The 23299-nt window shown below is 35.0% G+C and overlaps 1 protein-coding gene across 7 annotated transcripts in view; it reads right to left on the bottom strand.

Moving 5' to 3' along the window:
- The window catches only part of dtn (transmembrane protein 132C dtn), a 597671-nt gene that overhangs the window by 151775 nt on the left and 422597 nt on the right, over nt 1–23299 (bottom strand). For 5 of the 7 annotated variants that reach the window (XM_067782100.1, XM_067782098.1, XM_067782099.1 and 2 more), the window contains exon 14: nt 16522–16621. The exons of the other annotated variants lie outside the window; for them this stretch is intronic. In XM_067782100.1, coding sequence (XP_067638201.1) covers nt 16522–16621 — 100 coding nt within the window. The remainder of the gene's footprint in view (nt 1–16521; nt 16622–23299) is intronic. 7 annotated transcript variants of the gene reach the window in all.

Raw genomic sequence — 23299 nt, 5'->3', positions numbered from 1 at the left:
CCGATTGCATGCTACACGTTCCAGATATGGTCGCCAATCCTAAAGATTACTCACTGGAAGAAAATTCAGGCCTGCCAAAATACTGCCCACAGAACCGCTACGGGCTGTCTTCTCATGTCCCAGAACACCATCTACACAAGGAGCCGAGAGTACTCTCCATTAAAGAGAGAAATGAAATACTTAACAAACAGTTTCTGTTGAATACCCAGAAACCTGGGCATCGCAACAGACATCTGATTGATGAGGCTACACCGCCCAGGGGCTTAAGGGGTCATCTCCGTAAGCATTATGAGGAAATGCGGCACCTGAGAACACAACCGTATGCAAAAAAGCAGAAGCAGGTCCTCAGTGATATCCACAAGCAGGCGTCGCACCTCTATGCAGGGAATTTCCCGGCGAATCCGGTACTCAAAAAAAAATAAAAAACTTCGATCCCATTAGAGGACATTGATGACAATTTGTGATTTGTCGCATCTATTGGGAAGGGCAGAGACTGCTACAAAAACAACAACGTGTCAAATGGGATCAATTTGACGATGTTTAAGAACCTGTGAGTGGGTAACTAAAAGGTCAATCTATCTATTGCAGCAGCTCTATTTGATCAATTGGGTTTGATCGCACCATAGATTATTACCGCCAAGATCATTTTAAAAGGGATATATTTTCGGAATCAGATGTTGATGTTATCTGTGTCTCAGAAACCTGTCTTTCCTCTGACTTATCTGATGCCTACTATAGTATCCCTAACTATAGACTAACACGCGTAGATCGATGAGCTAGAATGGGAAGGGGGTTGGTTGCAATATATTGCAAGGCCTCCTTAAAGATTAATGTGTTATCAGTGTCTAGAAATAGTGAGACAGAGTTTATTATATCTGAAATTTCTGATAACATAAATAAAGTGCTAGTATCCTGTGTATATAACCCAAATAGATGTTACTTGTTAGATTCCTTTTTTGCTGAGTTATCTTCGTTTTTAATAGACTTCGAGCGTTTTGTTATTTGTGGTGACTTCAATGTTAATTTACTCTTAAATGACTCATATGTAAATAAACTACTTGACCATATTTCAACTGCTGGCCTTACTATAGTCAACAAACATGTACCAACAAGATACGCACATAATTCGACTCCAAGCTTGTTGGACCTGATTATTACGTCAAGTCGTGACCATATTACAAAATTTGACCAAATCAGCTTTATTTCTGACCATGATTTAATTTTTTGTTCAATAGATGTTACGTTCAATCGTCCTGTTGACACTGTTACCACTGTTTATCGTGATTTTAGGGCTGTTAATGTGGAATCTTTTTTTGTTGATTTGTCCAATGTTGATTGGTCTTTGTGTTGGTTTATTATTACTGTGGACGGCAAACTTGAATTTCTAAATGAAAACTTGTGTAGGCTTTATGACAAGCATGTCCCTTTACGTAGAGCTCGGGCTGATATCAATGCTGTTCCTTGGTATAACTTTAAAGTCAGGTCTGCTATAAGAGAACGAAATAGACTTTACGCGAAACGGAAGAGGAAACAAACTGAGTCTGCTTGGTCTTTATATAAAATCGCCCGAAACAAAGCCACCGTTATCATAAGAAAATCGAAGCAGATTGCAATTATAAATTAAGCCCGTCACTTCCGTCAAAAGATTTATGGCGAAACTTGAGGAGTCTTAACGTACATGGGAAGTATCAAAAGGACTGTCAAGTCGACCCAGATATCCTAAACGATTATTTTATTAGGTCAAGTGAGTGTCGGGACAGTCATATACCTCTGGACATTATAAGTCATTTTGAGCCAGTGATTAAATTTGAATTTAAAGCAGTATCAGAATTAGAAGTTTGTAAAACAATTATGAACATCAAATCTAATGCTATTGGGGATGATGGGATCTCTTTCAAGTTCATCAAACTCGTTCTGCCATTCATTTTAGGAAGTCTCACGCATATTATTAATCATTGCTTCACAACTTCTTGTTTCCCTGGGGAGTGGAATAAGGCGTTAATTATTCCTCTCGCCAAAACATATAATGCTCTTGAACCTTGCAATTATAGGCCAATTAGCATCTTAGCTGCGTTTGCTAAAGTGTGTGAGTCCTTGATGGCGGGTCAAATTTCAGCTTATGTTAAGGCGAACAGCCTGTTGAGTCCAGTGCAATCTGGATTCAGACCTAAGCACAGTTACTCTACTGCATTGATCAAAATACTTGACGACATAAAAACTAGTCTTGACAATAGTGACCTAACCCTTTTGTGCCTCCTTGACTTTTCTAAGGCCTTTGAGTCAGTGCAGCACAACCTCCTTTGCAAAAAACTCGAATTCTACTTCGGGTTCTCCACTACATCTGTTGAGCTTATGGCCAGTTACCTGGAGGGAAGAATCCAGAAGGTAGTTTGCAAAAACTCTGCATCCAAATCTCGTGTTGTCCCTACTGGTGTGCCACAAGGCTCTGTGCTTGGTCCTCTTCTGTTTGGTCTTTTTGTCAATGATGTTTTCTCAGTGTGTGAGCACGTAAATGTCCACGCATATGCTGATGACATCCAGTTATACCTATCTAGTCGTGTTGGCCTTGTCGAAGGTTTATGTTATAAAATAAATAGTGACTTGTCTGCAATCTGGAAATGGGCTTGTGAAAACTGTCTATGCTTAAATGCTGAAAAGTCATATGTGTTGCCCATAAGTAGTAGCAATGTACATGTTGAAGATATTCCAAAGCTCTTTGTTGGAAATAGTGCCCTCTCGTTTACTGAAAAGATTCGAAATTTGGGTTTTGTGATAAACTCCAAGTTGACCTGTATTGACCACGTTAATATAATTCTAAGCAATGTTTATTCTATTTTGCGTCGTTTAAGAGCTGCTTCTTTTACACCTTTGGAGACCAGAAAAAAGTTAGCTATACAATTGATTGTGTCGCACTTAACATACTCTGAGCTTGTCTACAGTCAATTAGATTCTGCTTCGAGCCATAAAATTGATGTTGCATTTAATAATATAACGCGTTATGTATATGGCCTTAAAAGATATGACCACATCTCCACATGGAGGTGCAAAGTTCTAGGATGCAGTATTTTTGATTATATTGCTGCACGAAACTGTATATTTATGTTCAAACTTATTGAATTCAAAACACCAAATTATATTTATGAAAAATTAAAAATTTCCAAGTCTTCTAGACACCGCAAGCTGATAATACCACGATATTTATATTTGTCCTCATCGAGGCTGTTTTTTGTTAATGCTGTAAGGCTCTGGAACTTCATTCCTGACTCTCTCAAGGCTGATATGGGTGGGAGCAACTACAGGCAGCTAATTCATAGTTACTTCAATTCAGTGTGATTAATGTGGTTACAAAATAATTTCAACTATATTATATTCTTTCTTTCTTAATAAACTTAAGCACTTTCGTTAGGTTAAGTATTAAAATTGTTATAACAACTTCAATTTTAAATTAATTATTTTGTTTTTAAAAATTGCTGATGTACTTAAAAAGACTTTGTCTTACAGATACAACCACTATGTCAAATAAATATATAAATAAATAAAAGACTTGTGGCTTCTGAAACTCAATTGGGATGAGTCCGTACCACAGAAGTTAAAGAAGACCTGTAGTGAAGTTCACTATCTTATAACGATGTGATTTGTCGCGATTTTCATTAACGATTTTGTCGTCTGTCGTATCGATTGTACTATTCACTAACATAGTTTTAACGACTCGAAATAAATGACATTTAAATTTCGTTTTAATGGTAGAAAGGTGGCAGCACAGCTTAACGCAACCTCAAAAATGCGAAAAGCACAAAAGGAATGTCAAAAACAAATAAATAACTGCTTTTAAAAGTCATTATTGTGCAAGTTTTTCCATATTTTAACAAAAGGTTAGTAAATGCGGTATTAATTTCTTTTTTTTTCTAAGTATGTTGATATCGCAGTTATTCTTGTACCCCTTAATTGACCATCAAGTTGAGAAATAATATCATGATCCGGGGTTGTCGGTACAGCTTTCGAAACTCCGTTGCATTCAAGTGGAAAAGGTTATCCGCTTCTCTAAGAATGTGTCTGGCCTCTGGCGATGGACTTAGTAATTCTTCATCTTGTGATAAAACGTACGCCGAGTACTCAAATGCCATTTGATTTATAAAGCAGCTTTTCGTGTTTGTACTAAAATTGCCAGAAATATAATTTCGTGATTTTTAACGCAGCCAATTTACTTGCCGTTTATTTAACAACACAGCTGATCGTCGATAACAAATATCGATACAAAATAGTTACTGAATAACGCAATCGTTATAGTTATCGATTCGCAAATAAAGCGATGGCAAATGTGGCTAAAAAAGTTAGTAAATTCCACTACTGGGACCGTTTCAGCAAAGACGTAAATAACACACTCTCAATTCCAAGATATTGTTTTGGAGCAATTCACAATTGAACACAAATTCACAGGTTTTTCGATTCCACTCGGACATACGGGTGCCGCATCTATGCTCGTTTCAAATCATGGGAAGATAAACCAACGATCACTTTACTAACGGCCAAATTTCGAGTAGCACCAAATAAAAAATAGTCTCTTCCCAAGCTGTGTGGCGCTTTACTCTTAGCTAGTCTCTTTGCTAAAATCAAACCGCTTTTCAACGCTGATACCTCTGATGGTATGGTCTGACTCACAGATTGCACTTCATTGGCTGAAAATGGACTTCGCCACCCTTTCAACATTTGTGGGCAACCGAGTGTCAGAGATTCAGGATCTCACAAAAGGAGTATTGGAAATCAGTAGCTCGTTTGTTTTCAGGGTCGTCGTTCTAAGAACTGGAAGTGGGACATTGCTCAATCAAAAGAGGTGGTGTTGTCGATATGGAAGAAGTTGCTAGAGAAAAACGCAAGTCAACATTCAAGTTAACCTCTACCGGAAACTATATCTAAAAGGTAGTTGAGGGATACATCTCATAATGCGTGTAGCTTGGATTTTGCTTAAACTAATTATTTGCCACATTTGTGGTGCATTGTCTAGAATATGCAGCAAACAACTTTCCGAAGAAACTCAAAAAATCAAGAGAGCCAAACAGTATCTGGAGCACTTAAGTTTCTAAACCCGTTTCTTCAAACCCATGACGGGTTTATTCTACAAAAAATGGATGGACGTTTAGAGTTAGCATACTTGGCAGATACTCACAAAACATCCTGCCATTCTACCGAGCAAGACCCATTTCACTGAGAAGTATATTAGGCATTGACACATCACACATTACCATGCAGGCGCAAAAGCGTTTGTGGCACCAGTGCGCCTTCAAGAAATGTAGCATCGCATTTTGAGATTTTGCGTTCATTGTGTTGGATATTTGCACAAAGTTAATTCATCAAACAATAGGCCATCAAGACATTTTCACGTTGTGGTCTAGATTTTTATGGGCGATTCAACACATACTTACCTATCAGAGGAAAGACGCCATATAATGTATGTCTCTCAACAAATATAGTTCACATAGAAACAGTGTTCGACCTTTCAACATATGCGTTTTTTGCCGCTCTTAAGCGTTTGACCGGTAGGCGAGAATTACCATCTGATATATTGTGACAACGCAAAGAATTTTGTAGGCGCTAACAGAAAGCTGCTGAGTTAATAATTAACTTCTGTCCTAACAAATTTATAAATTTTCATTTCATTCCACCTAGAGCTGCACGCTTTGCAGGCCGCTGTAAAGTCAGCAAAGGGAGATATGTGCCGAGCCATGGCAAACAGTTGACAATATCACCTGCATCTGCAGAACCAAGCGACTAAGAATCGCTAACTCCTGGCCGTTCTCTAATTGGGAACTATCTTTAGGCGATCTCAGAACAAAAACCAACATGGATCATTAGAGCAAAGGGGTTCGTGTCACAGCGATAAAACAGATGTTTTGGAGAAGGTGGTCACGTGAGTACATCAACAGTCAGCAAGTAAGAACCAAATGGATGACAACACCCCGATGTGACTGAAGGAAGCATGGTAGTTATAATGAAATTCAACAACGAGGGTCTTTTGGGAATGTCATCAGACCATTCTTGGCAGTGATGGTTGGATAAAAGTCGCCGATGTGTATGCACAATTGCATACACATAACATCTGTTGTCTTATGCCGTAGTTATAGCAGGTAATTTTATAGCTGATAACTAAGCTAAATTCTAGAAACGCCTAGAAGTATGCGAACGACGAAATCACAGAGCATAAAAGGAGGTAAAGCTGAGAATCAGGAATCAGTTTGATTTAAGCACGCTATCTGTTGAGAAGTAGAAGTGTTATTGTGGAAGTACTTTAATAAAGGCCATTTTGCATTATTGAATAGTGGAGTTATTTATTCAACAGTTTAGTGATTCGAACGTTAGTAGAAGGTTGCAAATAAGAGAAATTGCACTAAATTCGTTACAATATTGTCTAAAAATCGTTTTTCGCATACTGCGCGCACTCTAACTATCATAACGTCGTCATGTTTTAACCGATTTTCGATGGCTTTACGGTTATGGAAAGAAGAAGATTCAAGCTTTAAGCTGATATATATTTGTTTATACTTTATACAAAAAAATTAGGACATTTTCCTAAAGTTATCTAAGATTTACAATTTTTTCCCAATTTTTGACAGTTTGACGTGTTTTTTATGTAACCTATCATAAAAAAAAAATATTTTTTTACATTCATTCTCAAAGAACTATTTATCCAGAGAAAGAAAAGTCATGATTTATCAAAATCGGACAAATCTTTAAGTTACTATGCTTATTGTAAACAAGAAAATTAATAAAACTCTGTTAGTTGATGTGAATCACATGTATAAATTGAAAATATTTTCATACCTTCCTTGATTAACGCGTCACTTAGTTTTAGAAGTACGGCTTTCAAATGCAAAAAAGTCTGGCTGTTTTGTCAAGTCGTTTGACAAACTACTTCATGTAGCCCAACTTGAGGTGTAGCGATGGCAAAATAACTTTATCGTTCTGAACGAGTGGAATGTTAACGACGTTTTTTTTTCATCCTATTGCGTGTGTTTTCCTACACGGTCATTCACTAACTTTGAAATTATTTTTCCTCGACTCTCCCATTCGCACAGATAACAAGGATATTTTGTGTATCCTCCTTGCATTCCGAAAATAATTGCCAGAACTTTCAAATCACATACAATTGGCCATTGATGCTTATCATAATCTATCGAGTGTAAAATTTTCGTCATTTTCGTATACGTTTCTTTCATATTGGTAGCGTATGCTATTGGATCTGATGGAAACTGTTTCTTGTTATGCAGTAGGACAACTTTCAAACCTAATGAATTGACAGATCAAAAAAATTTACGTAGGTAAACTTTTTTTCTGTTGTAAACACATTTTCGTAAAACACTTACTTTTGCACGAACCGTCCAAAACTAAGCGCCACTCTTGGTTGGTGTTTGTGATCAAGACAAACAAAGAGCTCATCTATATCTGAACAGTAAACAAGTTCATTGTTGACGTCGTCAGCTCGGAATATTTTTTCGAAGGACGACGGTTGTCATCCCTCGGGAATGTAGCCTTAAAGTTATTTTCCACAATATTCCACTGTTTCAGCCTAGAGCCCAAAATTTCTGTGTGCCTCCAAGACAATCCTAAATCACCTACAGGGTACGAAAATCTTCATTTGAGGCTACATGACGTTCTGTTGTTAGAACCCCCGTCAGAATTTTCTTCTTCAAATTCCAATGCATTTTTCGATTCAAGAGGTGCAACAAGAGTATTCGTTTTTTCTTCCTTTTTGGGCGAGATACATTTACTATATCAGCATATTTTATGCGGTCACGGATTTTATAGTGATGTCCAACGGCGTTTGTTTGGCAAAAATAGCAATCCAATTGTTCGTGATTTGAAAGTTCTGAAATTCTCTTCGGAATGCAAGGAGGATACACAAAATATCCTTGTTATCTGTGCGAATGGAACAGTCGAGGAAACTATAATTTCAAAATCAGTAAATGGCCGCGTAGGAAAACACTCGAAATAGGAAGAAAAAAAACGTCGTTAACATTCCACTCGTTCAGAACGATAAAGTTATTTTGCAACCGCTACACCTCAAGTTGGGCTACATGAAGCAGTTTGTCAAACGAATTGACAAAACGGCCAGGATTTTTTTGCACTTGAAAGCCGTGTTTCCAAAACTAAGTGACGCATAAATCAAGGAAGGTACAAAAATATTTTCAATTTATACATGTGACTCAGAGCAACTAACAGAGTACAGACCATTGATACAATTTTTTTTATTAATTTTCTTGTTAACAATAAGCGTCGTAACTTAAACATTTATCAACCGATTTTAATAAACCATGACTTTTCTTTCTCTGGATAAATAGTTATTTGAGAATGTAAAAAAATAATTGTTTTTTATGATACGTTACATAAAAAAGACGTCAAACTGTGACAAAACGGGGAAAAAATGGTAAATCTTAGATAACTTTTGGAAAATGTACCAATTTTTTTTGTATAAAGTATAAACAAGAATATATCAGCTTAAAGCTTGAATCTTCTTCTTTCCAAAACCGTAAATCGCTCGAAAATCGGTTAAAACATGACGACGTTGTGATTGTTAGAGTGCGCGCAGTAGGCGAAAAACGGTTTTTAGACAATATCTTGAAAATTTGGGGGTGTTAGACAATTTTGAAACACATTATCATGATGTACTCGTCAAGACCTACAACGTACACTAGGTCACTTGAAAAGTGCTTTGATTTTTTTTTTTGTAGCACTGTGTAATTGGTCACTTTGAGGTATAAAAGGGAAGAGTTTGAAGAATAAAATCAGCATTTGTATCATTGAAATCATCGCGTTTAATTTTTAGCTTTTGCCGTTGGACAAACAAAATACTTTGCCCATAGACTTTTTATAATATTTTTTTACGTCTTAGTAAATTTATTATAATTATGGTTAAATTACTATATATACTTATGTATATACTTTGCTATTATAGAAAAACTGAAAAGCTGTAACACACAAACATGAATACTTTATATTTTACGGCAACTGGAAAATTCTTTTTCTTCCTCGGACCTCAGAATTCCAATTTTTCATTGCCGCTACCGCATCACCATGTCTGTTTTAAATGGCGGCATTATCGCCGTTTTCGTACATATTTTTGCATTTTCTTCTACCCAGTGAGTGCAAATATAATTAGGCAATTCACAAGGTGTCGTCATATGTTTAAATAAACTGTTTATTGTAAACCATGGAAACAACATAAAACTTACAACATATTAACAAATGTGACAATTCAGGTATGCTGGACCGATATTCCGTCATCTTCCGCAACGCCTGGTTTGTCTTCAAATCAATGAGCTAAAGTGACGGAGAGTCAAAGGCAGTTCACGCGTTTTGATACGAGAAGCCCTCGGTGCTGCAACCGGTAGGAGTAAGGAGCTTAGGGCGACAGAATAAAGTGGCAACTTTCGGCTGAATGAGACAAGCCTGCTTTCAAGAGGTTTAAAAATCCCAGTCCAAGGGCCCTGAGGCAGGCCAGCCAAAAAGGGTGTTCGTAGGCGGAGCTGTTGGATTGATGGACCTCAAAAGCGTAGTAGCAACTACTTCGATAGCTACAAGTCAGAGAGAAGACGTGAAATGTGATGGCTTATCAATAACGGATGTGGAAGTCGGTGATAAGCCAAATGGAGATAAAATCAAGATCCCGGCTTTCTCGGAGAAGCCAAAGAGTGGTAACACCATGACTCCGGCTGTTCCCAAAACGACGAGTGAGGATGAAAAGCAGTCCCTGACTGTGGCGATGATTGATCGTAGCAATCCCTTTTGATCAGGGTTGTGTGATTTTGATTTTAATAAATCACAAATCCACAAATAAAATTTAATTTTTATTTCAATTTTTTTTAAACAAGATATTTTTTATTTGTGACTAGCGTACCCCGCAGACGCTGTCCTGCCGGAAAATTGATTTGCCTACACATGCAAAAAAACTCCTCACTTCCTCATATCACTCCTTATACCATACTCGTCTACTTTTTCTTCCATTTATACTTTCTACTCCCACCCTCCGCTTATTCTCCTTTTCTCCATTCCCTTCTCATTATACTTCTCCCTTCAACTCTCAAGCTCATTTCCGCTCCCACTGCAATTCCTACTCCCTCTCCCACTCCCTATCCCACCTAAATTTCCTAATTGAAACTATATATTAAGTATTGAATACCTTCTTCAAATAATTACGAAGATACAGCTAGTTTAACATCTTTGTTTCACTCCTTATTCCTGTCCTTATCATATTCTCTTTACCACATTTCCCTTCTCATGCTACCTCTCCCTCGTTAATTTGATTCACAAAGGCCCTAAACAACAGATTTTTCGAAACTGCGTTTTCGCAGATTTTGGTATGGTATATTAAAATCAGAGAGTAGTGGAATTCACTAACTTTTTTAACCACATTTGCCATCGCTTTATTAGTGAATCGATAACTATAATGATTTCGTTATTCAGTAACTATTTTGTATCGTTATTTGTTTATCGACGATCAGCTGTGTTGTTCAATAAACGGCAAGTAAATTGGCTGCGTTAAAAATCACGAAATTATATTACTGGCAATTTTAGTTAAAAAAGAAAATAGGAACTTTAATTAAATACTTTCAAACACGAAAAGCTGCTTTATAAATCAAATGACATTTCAGTACTTGGCGTACGTTTTATCACAAGATGAAGAATTACTAAGTCCATCGCCAGGGACAGACACATTCTTAGAGAAGCAGATAACCTTTTCCACTTGAATGCAACGGAGTTTCGAAAGCTGTACCGACAACCCCGGATCATGATATTATTTCTCAACTTGATGGACAATTAAGGGGTACAAGAATAACTGCGATATCAACATAGAAAAAAAAGAAAAAAATATATAAAAACTTGCACAATAATGACTTTTAAAAGCAGTTTGTATACGGAATGTATTTATTTTTGGTATTCCTTTTGTGCTTTTCGCATTTTTTAGGTTTCGTTAAGCTGTGCTGCCACCTTTCTACTATTAAAACGAAATTTAAATGTCATTTATTTCCAGTTGTTAAAACTAAGTTAGTGAATAAATAGTACAATCGAAAAGGCAAGCGACAAAATCGTTAATAAAAATCTCGACAAATCGCATCGTTATAAGTTAGTGAATTCCACTACTGGCCGGATTTAAACCGAATAGGTTTTGAACAGAATAACTGTTGTTTTCTGTTAATAACTGAACTATTATCCGAACCGAACTCGTCCACAAATATTTGATCTGAACCGAAAACCGAACCACTTTCAATAATAAATTTCGATACAATTGCTTTTGTTTTTATCGGCCTATTGATAAATGATTCAAGGTTCGATTCGAGCTCAAGGCCAGAACAATAATTTTTTTCTAATGAAAATTATTGTTATTTTTTTAATTTTTCTAAATTTGAAAAATTGTATTTTGTTTTTGGAATAGTAAGTAGAAAATTTTTCAGACAACCTGCCATAGCTGCGCAGATAGATCCATTTCGAAGGGTGCTAAGCCTTCATCATCAGTACGCTTTGGGCATGCTGCGCTAACCATTTAGCTATACAGCAGTGGTTTGTTTGATGGCAAATTTGCTACTTCTATTCCTTTTTACCAACTATATTTATTCAGTGTTGCGCCATCTGCTGCAAATCACTGATAATGCTGGATTTTTGTTTATTGTTAATTACTTTGTTTGACATTCCCAAGTGCTCATGGTTTATTAACAATTGTTTTTGTGTTTATCGGCCTATTGATAAATGATTCAAGGTTCGATTCGAGCTCAAGGCCAGAACAATAATTTTTTTCTAATGATAATTATTGTTATTTTTTTAATTTTTCTAAATTTGAAAAATTGTATTTTGTTTTTGGAATAGTAAGTAGAAAATTTTTCAGACATCCTGCCATAGCTGCGCAGATAGATCAATTTCGAAGGGTGCTAAGCCTTCATCATCAGTACGCTTTAGGCATGCTGCGCTAACCATTTAGCTATACAGCGGTGGTTTGTTTGACTGGCAAATTTGCTACTTCTATTCCTTTTTACCAACTATATTTATTCAGTGTTGCGCCATCTGCTGCAAATCACTGATAATGCTGGATTTTTGTTTATTGTTAATTACTTTGTTTGACATTCCCAAGTGCTCATGGTGTATTAACAATTGTTTTTGTTTTTATCGGCCTATTGATAAATAATTCAAGGTTCGATTCGAGCTCAAGGCCAGAACAATAATTTTTTTTCTAATGATAATTATTGTTATTTTTTTAATTTTTTTTATTTTTCTAAATTTGAAAAATTGTATTTTGTTTTTGGAATAGTAAGTAGAAAATTTTTCAGACAACCTGCCATAGCTGCGCAGATAGATCCATTTCGAAGGGTGCTAAGCCTTCATCATCAGTACGCTTTAGGCATGCTGCGCTAACCATTTAGCTATACAGCGGTGGTTTGTTTGACTGGCAAATTTGCTACTTCTATTCCTTTTTACCAACTATGCTTATTATTGTCAATTACTTTGTTTGACATTCCCAAGTGCTCATGGTTTATTAACAATTGTTTTTGTTTTTATCGGCCTATTGATAAATGATTCAAGGTTCGATTCGAGCTCAAGGCCAGAACAATAATTTATTTTTCTAATGATAATTATTGTTATTTTTTTAATTTTTCTAAATTTGAAAATTTGTATTTTGTTTTTGGAATAGTAAGTAGAAAATTTTTCAGACAACCTGCCATAGCTGCGTATAAAGATCCATTTCGAAGGGTGCTAAGGCTTCATCATCAGTACGCTTTAGGCATGCTGCGCTAACCATTTAGCTATACAGCGGTGGTTTGTTTGACTGGCAAATTTGCAACTTCTATTCCTTTTTACCAACTATATTTATTCAGTGTTGCGCCATCTGGTGCAAATCACTGATAATGCTGGATTTTTGTTTATTGTCAATTACTTTGTTTGACATTCCCAAGTGCTCATGGTTTATTAACAATTGTTTTTGTTTTTATCGGCCTATTGATAAATGATTCAAGGTTCGATTCGAGCTCAAGGCCAGAACAATAATTTATTTTTCGAATGATAATTATTGTTATTTTTTTAATTTTTCTAAATTTGAAAAATTTTATTTTGTTTTTGGAATAGTAAGTAGAAGATTTTTCAGACAACCTGCCATAGCTGCGCAGATAGATCCATTTCGAAAGGTGCCAAGCCTTCATCATCAGTACGCTTAAGGCATGCTGCGCTAACCATTTAGCTATACAGCGGTGGTTTGTTTGACTGGCAAATTTGCTACTTCTATTCCTTTTTACCAACTATATTTATTCAGTGTTGCGCCGTCTGGTGCAAATCACTGATAATGCTGGATTTTTGTTTATTGTCAATTACTTTGTTTGACATTCCCAAGTGCTCATGGTTTATTAACAATTGTTTTTGTTTTTATCGGCCTATTGATAAATGATTCAAGGTTCGATTCGAGCTCAAGGCCAGAACAATAATTTTTTTTCTAATGATAATTATTGTTATTTTTTTAATTTTTCTAAATTTGAAAAATTGTATTTTGTTTTTGGAATAGTAAGTAGAAATTTTTTCAGACAACCTGCCATAGCTGCGCAGATAGATCCATTTCGAAAGGTGCCAAGCCTTCATCATCAGTACGCTTAAGGCATGCTGCGCTAACCATTTAGCTATACAGCGGTGGTTTGTTTGACTGGCAAATTTGCTACTTCTATTCCTTTTTACCAACTATATTTATTCAGTGTTGCGCCATCTGGTGCAAATTACTGATAATGCTGGATTTTTGTTTATTGTCAATTACTTTGTTTGACATTCCCAACTGCTCATGGTTTATTAACAATTGTTTTTGTTTTTATCGACTATTGATAAATGATTCACGGTTCGATTCGAGCTCAAGGCCAGAACAATAATTTTTTTCTAATGATAATTATTGTTATTTTTTTAATTAATCTAATACTATGTTCAAACAGAAAAATAAATTGAGGAAATTTCGATTTGAATTGAGTGCTGTTCATACAACTCGATTTAGCTTACACAATAGTAATTTGATAGCTGGTTGGCTCATCTCTACAGCCAGAACATACCTTTGTTCAGACTGTCAAAATGAACACGCACATTATTAAGCGAATGAAATGGAATGAAAACATAAAACTTTGAAATTTTTGTGTGTTGTAAGAAAATGTGTTCAATGTTTTGGTTTCATTTTGATTTTGCCATCTTCTTTTGAAATCCGTACTCCAGTGAAATGAAAGACATAAAATCAGCTGATTAGATGAACCAACCATATAGTTCAGCCATGCGTAACTGACGTTTAAGTATACTCAATAAACACACTTTACAATGTTGCATTTGCAGTTTGAAACAATTTATTACGCAATTTTTTTTAAATTGGCAATTTATTATTACAATTTATTATATGACAAATTGCGTAATAAATTGCCCAAATAGTATAAATTGCCAATTTGGTGTGTGTTTGAACCTAGTATAAATTTGAAAAATTGTATTTTGTGTTTGGAATAGTAAGTAGAAAATTTTTCAGAGAGGCAGATTGTCGAGCTCAAGGTCAGAACAATAGTTTTTTTCTAATGATAATTATTGTTATTTTTTTAATTTTTCTAAATTTGAAAAATTGTATTTTGTTATTGGAATAGTAAGTAGAAAATTTTTCAGACAGGCAGATTGTCTGAAAAATTTTCTACTTACTATTCCAATAACAAAATACAATTTTTCAAATTTAGAAAAATTAAAAAAATAACAATAATTATCATTAGAAAAAAACTATTGTTCTGACCTTGAGCTCGAATCGAACCTTGAATCATTTATCAATAGGCCGATAAAAACAAAAACAATTGTTAATAAACCATGAGCACTTGGGAATGTCAAACAAAGTAATTGACAATAAACAAAAATCCAGCATTGTCAGTGATTTGCACCAGATGGCATAACACTGAATAAATATAGTTGGTAAAAAGGAATAGAAGTAGCAAATTTGCCAGTCAAACAAACCACCGCTGTATAGCTAAATGGTTAGCGCAGCATGCCTAAAGCGTACTGATGATGAAGGCTTAGCACCCTTCGAAATGGATCTATCTGCGCAGCTATGGCAGGTTGTCTGAAAAATTTTCTACTTACTATTCCAAAACCAAATAAAATTTTTCAAATTTAGAAAAATTAAAAAAATAACAATAATTATCATTAGAAAAAAATTATTGTTCTGACCTTGAGCTCGAATCGAACCTTGAATCATTTATCAATAGGCCGATAAAAACAAAAACAATTGTTAATAAACCATGAGCACTTGGGAATGTCAAACAAAGTAATTGACAATAAACAAAAATCCAGCATTATCAGTGATTTGCACCAGATGGCGCAACACTGAATAAATATAGTTGGTAAAAAGGAATAGAAGTAGCAAATTTTCCAGTCAAACAAACCACCGCTGTATAGCTAAATGGTTAGCGCAGCATGCCTAAAGCGTACTGATGATGAAGGCTTAGCACCCTTCGAAATGGATCTATCTGCGCAGCTATGGCAGGTTGTCTGAAAAATTTTCTACTTACTATTCCAAAAACAAAATACAATTTTTCAAATTTAGAAAAATTAAAAAAATAACAATAATTATCATTAGAAAAAAATTATTGTTCTGGCCTTGAGCTCGAATAGAACCTTGAATCAAATTTCGATACATTAATTTATATTTTTTTTTGTTTCTTCGTTTTTTTTTTCATTTGTCCTTGTAAAATTATTTACTATTTGGCAAAATCAATTTCGTTAAAGTTTAGACCCGATGGGAAAACTTATGAAATTTTGAAAGAAATAGGTAAGAATGAGACCAATTCCAAAAATAGATCATTAATAGATAAAATCAAATCGTTTTATCGGGCTTCCAAATAAAATTGATACATTAAACTTTTTGGATATCTACCCAGAAGATATTCTTATCATTAATCTCAACTGATTATTGCAAATTAAAGAAAATCTTACGTGTTTCTGCCATGTATAGTGGTCATATGTACATATGTATATTAGGTTGGTCCTTATAAACAAAGATACCAAATTTTTCAAGTCTCACCCGTTCAAACTGTAATAGCATTTTAAATAACGTCACACAAAATGGATAAAAATACATTCTAAAAAGCTCTATATATAAACCTTTTGTAGTTTTTATGAATAGGGGGTAAGAATTAAAAAATAAATATTAAGTTCTATTCTCATTCGGATAAAGAGTGTCTAAGTTGCTTGAGTGGATTGGTAGGCTATTTATGTAACAGTAATTCGCCTTGTATTTTCGTTGGGTGGAGGATTAAACAGATCTGGATTGAAATAACAGTCTTTGGTAGATATTGGTAAAATAATCTTTAATTGAAGCCTACTAAAGTTTCTACTTCTCTCGTTTTTTCTCATACAACTTTATCTCTAGCTGGAGTAACGTATGTTACATTTATTAAACCACTACTTTGCCGTTTAAGGAGAAAATGCACAAAGCAATTCGCTAGGCGAAATCAAATGTTTGGATAAAAGTTCAAAATGTCATGGTATACTTACAAGGCTAACACAAGTTCGTACGCCTATATTACGGTGCGGGGGTACTGGTGGCCTGTATTCCACAGTTTTTATGCGGAAAGCTGAATCATTGCATTCTGGCCTAAAATATTTAAGAATAAAATTAACATATTTCAATAACTCATTAAATAAATGCTATTCTCAATTGTCTTTGTTTTTTTCGACCTATTTATAAAGGCTTTCCTGGTTCGAATTCGAGCTCAAGCCTTATAACAACAGTTTTTTATGATAATTGTACGCTTTTTCGTAGTATATTGTTGCGAATTTTAGGAATCCTTGATTATTCTGCACCTTCGAGTTGCTGTCGAATAAATAATATATCAGTATAGCGAAATGTTCTTTATTGACAACACCACTTTGGTGGTAGTGCTTCACAATCAAATTACTCGCGTACTTTACTCATAGCATGCTAAAATCAATCGGAAAGACCATCGCTTAGACTACGCTTCTTATTTACTCTCAGTTCGCCTCGTTCATCAATATATCGCAGGGTTTAGATTCGCGAACAGCTGTCTCGAATATTTCGTTATTTATTTATCGTTTACGTACCTCTTATTGGCTTTGGCAACATACTTGTATATCTGTAGTTTATGTAAGGCCATATTCTCACTCTCTTGTCGTCTACATGTGTGTGAAATATTCTCTTTGCTATTAGCTGTTGGTTCTATGTGTGTGCAATATTCTCTTCGCTCTTAGCTGCTGCTTATGTGTGTAAAATATTCTTCCTTACCTTCTATGTATGTGTGTGGCTTGCTGTTGTTGTGTAGCATTTTTTTACTGGCGGCATAGTGATGTAGGGAACATGCTAATATTCGCCACACTTCCATGCCAACCAACGCTAACCGCTTTTTGTCATTTCCACCACGAATTCCAACACCATCTCACATTTTTCTAAATAAAAATACTAACACCATCACATAATCATGCGATATTTTCCAATATTCATATGCGCCTAAAAGTATGTGGATGACAGTTTAAAAAAAAATCTTAAAATAGACAGCTGTCATTAAAAATTAATGTTTTACGCAATTACGCAGATTTGGAAATATTTCTGCATTTTCTTAGAAGAAATAGCGCTTTTTGATTGTAAATAGAGGTAACTACTTTTGCAACATTTATTTGTTGGTTTTTAGATTACTAACAACTATTTTCTATTTTAGAAGGTTTTCAGGTGAAGAACTTGCAAGTTCACTTTAGAGCTATTGGAGATGCATGGTGATATTGGTCTGCAACCAACAGCTGCATCTTGAACATTAATAGGGCATTTCGCTGTAAGTACATAGTTTTATGAAAGTAAAGTACAATTGCATTGTACCTTACGCAGGGGAGCGATAATTTTTGATGCCTCCAAATTGTGTTCGATTGCAGCAGTACTAAATTGCACCCCTAACCATGCGATGTACATAATGCGATAATGCAGCCATTCTTTTGGATTGATTGTTTCTTTGTTATAGGTTATCGTGCGACCTGAAAGGTTCCGGCAACGAAAATGTGGACCCGGCGATGTTCCAGGATACAGGTCTTACTTAGATTAACACCATTTAATATATGTGTTTAAGTGACTTAAACTATGAACCTTTTTCGTTCGTTTGTTTCAGTAGCCATTGAGTGTGCTTGTAATTCTCAACTGTTAAGTGAAATATTCTAAAGACATAGTTTAAATTTTTTATCCCAAAGCGCGCGTTTTCAAAGCAAAATAAGGTGGCTCAACCCGCAGCCAATACCTTAGAGCCCCCAGTGCTCGCCACCAATAAATACATAAAAGGAGTAACATATACATAGCGACCTCTCTCTAAATAAAATGATATACAGCCCACTTAAATAACAAATAAGATAATAACAAAAAACCGATTTGCCCGCCGAATCACCAAAGCTTAGACAATATGTATGTATTAATTATACAAGTTTGAGAAAATAAATTTTTTAGATTAAATTTCTTTTTGTTTCGTTTCATTCCATGTCGTTTTATTAAGTTCTATTTTATTTCATTCCATTTTATTTCGTTTCATATAATTTCGTTTTATTTCAATTCATTTCACTCAATTTCATTTCGATTCGATCCATTTCATTTAGTTTTAGTTTAAATTTCTTTTATTTTATTTTATTTTATTTCATTTTGTTTCATATCCATTTCATTTAATTTCATGCCACTTTATTTTGTTTTGGTTCATATTATTTCGTCTCATTCCATTTTATTTTATTTTTTTCATTTTATTGTATTTCATATCGTTTCATTGCTTTCCATTTCACATTTGTTCATTTCATAATACTTCGTTCCATTCTATTTTGTTTCATTTCATTTTATTTCTTTTTTCACTTTTTTTCATTTCATTATACTCAGCTGAGCAGAGCTCACAGAGTATATTAACTTTGTTCGCATAACGGTAATCCGTAACGTCATTAACTAATCGAGATAGATATAGACTTCTATATATCAAAATGATCTGGGCGAAAAAAGAAATTCATTTAGCCATGTCCGTCCGTCCGTAAGCACGATACCTTGAGTAAATTTTGAGCTATCGTGATGAAATTTGGTATTTAACTTCCTGGGCGCTCATCTCAGATCGCCATTTAAAATGAACGAAATCGGACTACAACCACGCCCACTTTTTCGATATCGAAAATTTCGAAACACCGAAAAAGTGCGATAATTCATTACCAAAGACGGATAAAGCGGTAAAACTTGGTAGGTGCGTTGACCTTATGATGCAAAATAAAAACTTAGTAAAATTTTGGACAATGGGCGTGGCACCGCCCACTTTTAAAAGAAGGTAATTTAAAAGTTTTGCAAGCTGTAATTTGGCAGTCGTTGAAGATATCATGATGAAATTTGGCAGGCACGTTACTCCTACTACTATATGTGTGCTAAATAAAAATTAGCAAAATCGGATGACGAACACGCCCACCTACAAAAAAAAAAGGTTAAGTCAAATTTTAACACAAAATGTAATATCTTTACAGTATATTAGTAAATTATGTCAACATTCAACTCCAGTAATGATATGGTGCAACAAAATACAAAAATAAAAGAAAATTTCCGCCCTTTTTCATTTAATTCGTCTAGAATAGTTTTAAGGCCATAAGTCGAACAAAAATTTACCAATCGTGAAAATGGGAGAAAGCGGTTGAAGTAACGCCCAGTTTTTATACACAGGCAAGCGTCTGTCCTTACGCTCGCCCGTTAACACGATAACTTGAGCAAAAATCGATATATCTTTACTACTTTTAGTTCACGTACTTATCTGAACTCACTTTATCTTGGTATAAAAAATAGCCGAAATCCGACTATGACCGCGCCCACTTTTTCGATATCGAAAATTACGGAAAATGAAAAAAATGCCATAATCTGTACCAAATATGAAAAGAGATGAAACATGGTAATTGGATTGGTTTATTGACGCAAAATATAACTTTAGAAAAAACTTTGTAAAATGGGTGTGCCATCTACCATATTAAGTAGAAGAAAATGAAAAAGTTCTGCAGGACGAAATCAAAAGCGCTTGGAATCTTTGCAGGAATACTGTTCGTGGTATGGCATATATAAATAAATTAGCGGTACCCGAGAGATGATGTTCTGGGTCACCCTGATCCACATTTTGGTCGATATCTCGAAAACGCCTTCACATATACAACTTACGGCCACTCCCTTTTAAAACCCTCCACCCCTATTGAGATATCTCGAAAAGGCGTCCACCTATAGAACTAAGGCCTACTACGTTTTAAATTATCATTAACACCTTTCATTTGATACCCATATCGTACAAACACATTCTAGAGTCACCTCTGGTCCACCTTTATAGCGATATCTCGAAAAGGCGCCCACCCATAGAACTAAGGCCCTCACCCTTTTAAAATACTCATTAACACCTTTCATTTGATACCCATATCGTACAAACACATTCTAGAGTCACCCCTGGTCCACCTTTATGGCGATATCCCGAAAAGGTGTCCACGTATAGAACTAAGGCCCACTCCCTTTTAAAATATTCATTAACACCTTTCATTTGATACCCATATCGTACAAACACATTCTAGAGTCACCCCTGGTCCACCTTTATGGCGATATCCAGAAATGGCGTCCACCTATAGAACTATGGCCCACACCTTTTAAAATACTCTTTAAGTAATACCTTCCATTTGAAACCCATGTATTACAAACACATTCCAGGGTTACCATAGGTTCATGTTGCTAAATGGTGATTTTCCCTTATTTTGTCTCCAAAGTTCTTAGCTGAGTATGTAATGTTCGGTTACACCCGAACTTAGCCATCCTTACTTGTTTTAATTTCATACCACTCCATTTCATTTTAAAATATTTTATATTTTGTTTTATTTTATAAAATTTTATTTTGTTTTACTCTATTTTTATTTTATTATATTTTAATACATTTTTGTTTTATTTTAATTTACTTTGTTTTATTTTATTTTATTTTATTTAATATTTTATTATATTCTATTTCGTCCCATTTTATTCCATTTCATTTCATTTAACTTCTATACTTTTAATTTCATCGAATCTTGTTTCGTTTGCTTTCATTCATCATCATATTACTTCATTTAATTTAATTTTGTTGCAGCTCATTTTGTAAAATTTTTTGTTCATTTAGTTTTATTTCATTTCATTCCGTTTCATATTGTTTCATTTTATTATATTATTTTATTAAATTTTTTTTTTAAATGTAAATTATATAAAATTTGTAAAGTATAAACAAATTAATAAAAAGTATGGAACGTTGGCAATTTTTTGAACATAAAATGTGAATAAAACTTTTGGAGCATTTCTATAGAAATTTGTGGAAATTTTGAGTGTTAGGGAAATGGTTTTTGGATGTTTTAAAGGACAGTCTGGCAACACTGCATATTGACGTTCAAAGCTGTCATTTGCACCTAAAAGTATCCAGCAGTTGCAGACTGACAGCTCACACATACACGAAATATCCCAGTTTGCCATGGATAATATCGGCGCCCCGCCGAACAAAACTATCCAACATATTATCCAATTTTTTTGGGCAGCGTCAATATATGATAACTCAAATTTGTATCCACTCATAGTTGGTAGGGTTCCCTCCACCTAAGTCTGATCGTCCCGATCAGAAAAATTTCCCGATCTAAACGCTGCCAGCCTTTCCAAATGAACCACTTTCTTTGCGTTTCGTGGTTTGTATGCGACAAACCACATCGTTTATCGGTTTTAAAACTTTGCATGGGCCTTCCCAGTTACATCGAAATTTCGGGACGAACATTTCTTTCGTTGTGGGTTGTGTAACAGCACCAAATCTCCTTCCAGAAAGCCTTCCGAATTAATTGCTTTATCGTATCTGGCTTTCATCTTGTCACTCATAATCCTGCTCCATTGTCTTACAAGATCGTGTATTTCTCTCATTTCTTCCTCCAATACACCGGTGGATTTTCTGGGATTTCTTTCCGGATCGGCATTTATCCCAAACTTCAAGTCAGCTGTCTAATGTGTCCACATTTCTTGGAAGACAGCTGATTTCAAATTCCTGCCTTGTTCAGGATGTAACTCCATTGGTACACCATCCCTTTTAACCAAATTTTATTTATTTATTTATTTAAAATCGACAACAAACGTAAAATGGTCGCTACATGATATAAAAGATATATATATATATACAACTCAAAACTTATACTTTAAATACGATAAGAGCAATAATAATAAGAGCAATAATAAGATCATATACTGGCGGAATGCATCAGATTCCGCTCAGCATGATTTCAGAATGCACTGGATTCCAATAGACAACAAGATTCCAATCAGCATGTCGTGGGAATGCGGCAGAATATCGAGTAGTGTAATGTGGTATGCCATCATAATGCATAAAAAAGTAACATGACTTGCGTTGTTGGAATGCACCGAATACCAATCAATTCGATGCCTGACCCATAAAATTATACTGCCGGAATGCATACGATACCGGTCAGTATCTCGTAAGAGAGCATGCTTTTAACGTTGTTGCAATGCACCAGATTCCAATCAACACAGTACTGTTTTTTTTTTTTTAATGATTCATGTAGAAGAACCCATGTATCCAATCCATACGATCCATCCTTATACGATATCGTGCCATGTTTTTACAGAAGAAATAATGCCGGCATATTAAACAATAAATTAGCTAGTAGTAGTAGTAGTATCTCTTAGGTTAGATAGGCGGATATTGCATTACGTATAGTGGCAAAAGTACATTCAAGACTGATACAACTACAGTCATTGTAGTGCGACCACCAGATTAACAGATGATTATTTTTAGCAAACTTTCGACGACAAAAGGGTAAATAAAAAGAAACGTAGTGTCTGGAAAGCCTAGGAGGAACCGCAAATAACAATCGGCTGAGAAGGTCAGCAGAATCAATTTCTCCAATAATGAGCTTATGGATGAACAATACCCCCAGTAATATTCTCCGGTTTTCCAGAGTGGGTAAGCTAATAAGAATAAGTCTACTTCTGTATGAAAGAAGGTGGAGACTTGATTCCCAATTAAGGCTACGTAATGCGAATATCAAAAATTGCTTTTGAACTGACTTCCGAGAGATTGCACTTGAACAAGACTTTTTGGGTCCGGTTAGAAAGATAGCTTTTCAGCCACATTAATAGGTGAACTGGAAAGCCCAGTCAATCATGCTTGTGAATAAGTAACTCATGGTTGACGGTAGCGAATGCTTTGTTGAAATCAGTGTTGATGTCATCCGTTTGCTTGTTCGCTAAAATCCATCCATAACTATAGAGGTAAATACTAGCAAG

This window comes from Eurosta solidaginis, chromosome 4 (genome assembly GCF_040869045.1).
Source record: "Eurosta solidaginis isolate ZX-2024a chromosome 4, ASM4086904v1, whole genome shotgun sequence".
Taxonomy (NCBI): Eukaryota; Metazoa; Arthropoda; class Insecta; order Diptera; family Tephritidae; genus Eurosta; species Eurosta solidaginis.
The sequence above is the reverse complement of the archived record's forward strand: the minus strand, read 5'-3'. Positions and strand labels throughout refer to the sequence as shown.